Source organism: Sycon ciliatum, chromosome 2, assembly GCF_964019385.1.
Source record: "Sycon ciliatum chromosome 2, ocSycCili1.1, whole genome shotgun sequence".
Classification (NCBI taxonomy): domain Eukaryota; kingdom Metazoa; phylum Porifera; class Calcarea; order Leucosolenida; family Sycettidae; genus Sycon; species Sycon ciliatum.
Genome location: NC_088644.1, coordinates 48,359,859 through 48,361,296, shown reverse-complemented (window position 1 = coordinate 48,361,296; position 1,438 = coordinate 48,359,859). Strand labels below are relative to the sequence as shown.

The window sequence follows — 1,438 nt, the reverse complement described above, 5'->3', positions numbered from 1 at the left end:
AACTGTATATTGGGTGTATTTTGTCATGGTCTCGAATGAGCCATGAAGATCAAGGAGGACTAATATTATTGCACCACGGCTCACTAGAATCACCCTGGACAAAACTGTACAACTCCGACATCACTCATAAGCACTACTACACCACGTGATGCGAGTTTTCGTTATCGCCTGACCCAAAAGGAAAACATTGTTATGTGTATAGTGCAACCCCGTTGCCAACCCGTCTCAAGTAATTGACATTATGTGGTGCGTTCTCCGAGGATTATGCATGTAGATTCTTGGTGTCACCACAGACACAGCGCGGGATGGAAGATCCTTGAATCACGTGCCCGGATAATCGGAGACTGGATGGGCTTCGCACAGTTTGTATGTCAACATGTTTAGATCATGTGATTGGTCAGGTCTCTGCTCTACTCAGAGAGTCTACTCCGGCTAGTCCTACAAACCATCCATTGTCTGCACAGCCACAAGCCTGTCACAACACCGTGTTGTCAAGAACAATCCAAAGAACGAACCTATTCAACCAATCCGCAACGTACCTCCTAGCAACCAACCAGTTGCAGTGTCTAAGCTGAATGCTTATGCCACGTTAGAGCGACTACTAGGCGCATGCGTGGAATGAAGTGCCGCGGAGACGCTGCGCTTGTTCAATCACATACATGTACATTAGATGCTGTCGTTCCTCCACTGTCTCTCTGACATTCACTGTAGTACAATCCATACTGTATACTGATTCTTTGCTTTTCCTAAGACTAAAGACTTGTGCCAAGATGCCTTCGTACAGATTTCATTCCTCATTGCATTCAAATGATGTTGTCGTGTCCTGTGACGGACGCGAAATGACACGAGTAGCTAGTGCTACCGTCGCCACACAAACCCAACCTGCCGCTGCCGCTGCCGCTCAAACTACGCCATCAGCTCCTGCTCCAAAAACGCATCGAGGTAAGTACTCGTGCCGGCGTGTACGCGTGTATGTGTGCGTGCGTGTGTGTGTGTGTGTGTGTGTGTGTGTGCGTGGTGTGTGTGTGTGTGTTACTGTGTGTGTGTGTGATGGGTGACCTTGAGTTCGTTGAAAAGATCACGTCTTATCTGAATGGACGTGTGGCTTTTTCTCTCTCCCACAGTCTACTGGATATTGTCTGAACACACACTAGTAGGCATGTGAGATGTGCACGGTAGATATCTCTAACTTGCTTATAGAGAATTCAAGAGAATGCCACGTCAAAAGTATCTAGTACTCCACGTACAGTGCTGCCCAATGAAATCCAGTCACGTCACTCAAGTTTGCACCTTGCATTATTTCTCAGCCCTGTGTAAGCAGGTCTAGGGCTGCGGAAAGTCCGGCGCGTACTTGAGTGAGGCGAACGGATTTCATTGAGCAACGCTGTCGTATCCAATAATACGGAGTGAATTGTGCTGATTGTCAGACTGTTTTGGC

General features: G+C 47.6%; 1 protein-coding gene across 2 annotated transcripts in view; it reads left to right on the top strand.

Annotated features, from left to right (window-relative positions):
* Positions 1 to 678: 678 nt before the first annotated feature.
* LOC135810288 (uncharacterized) overlaps positions 679 to 1,438 on the top strand; it is a 60,772-nt gene continuing 60,012 nt past the window's right edge. For both annotated transcript variants that reach the window (XM_065323771.1, XM_065323770.1), the window contains exon 1: positions 679 to 942. In XM_065323771.1, coding sequence (XP_065179843.1) covers positions 771 to 942 — 172 coding nt within the window. In that variant the 5' untranslated portion in view covers positions 679 to 770. The remainder of the gene's footprint in view (positions 943 to 1,438) is intronic.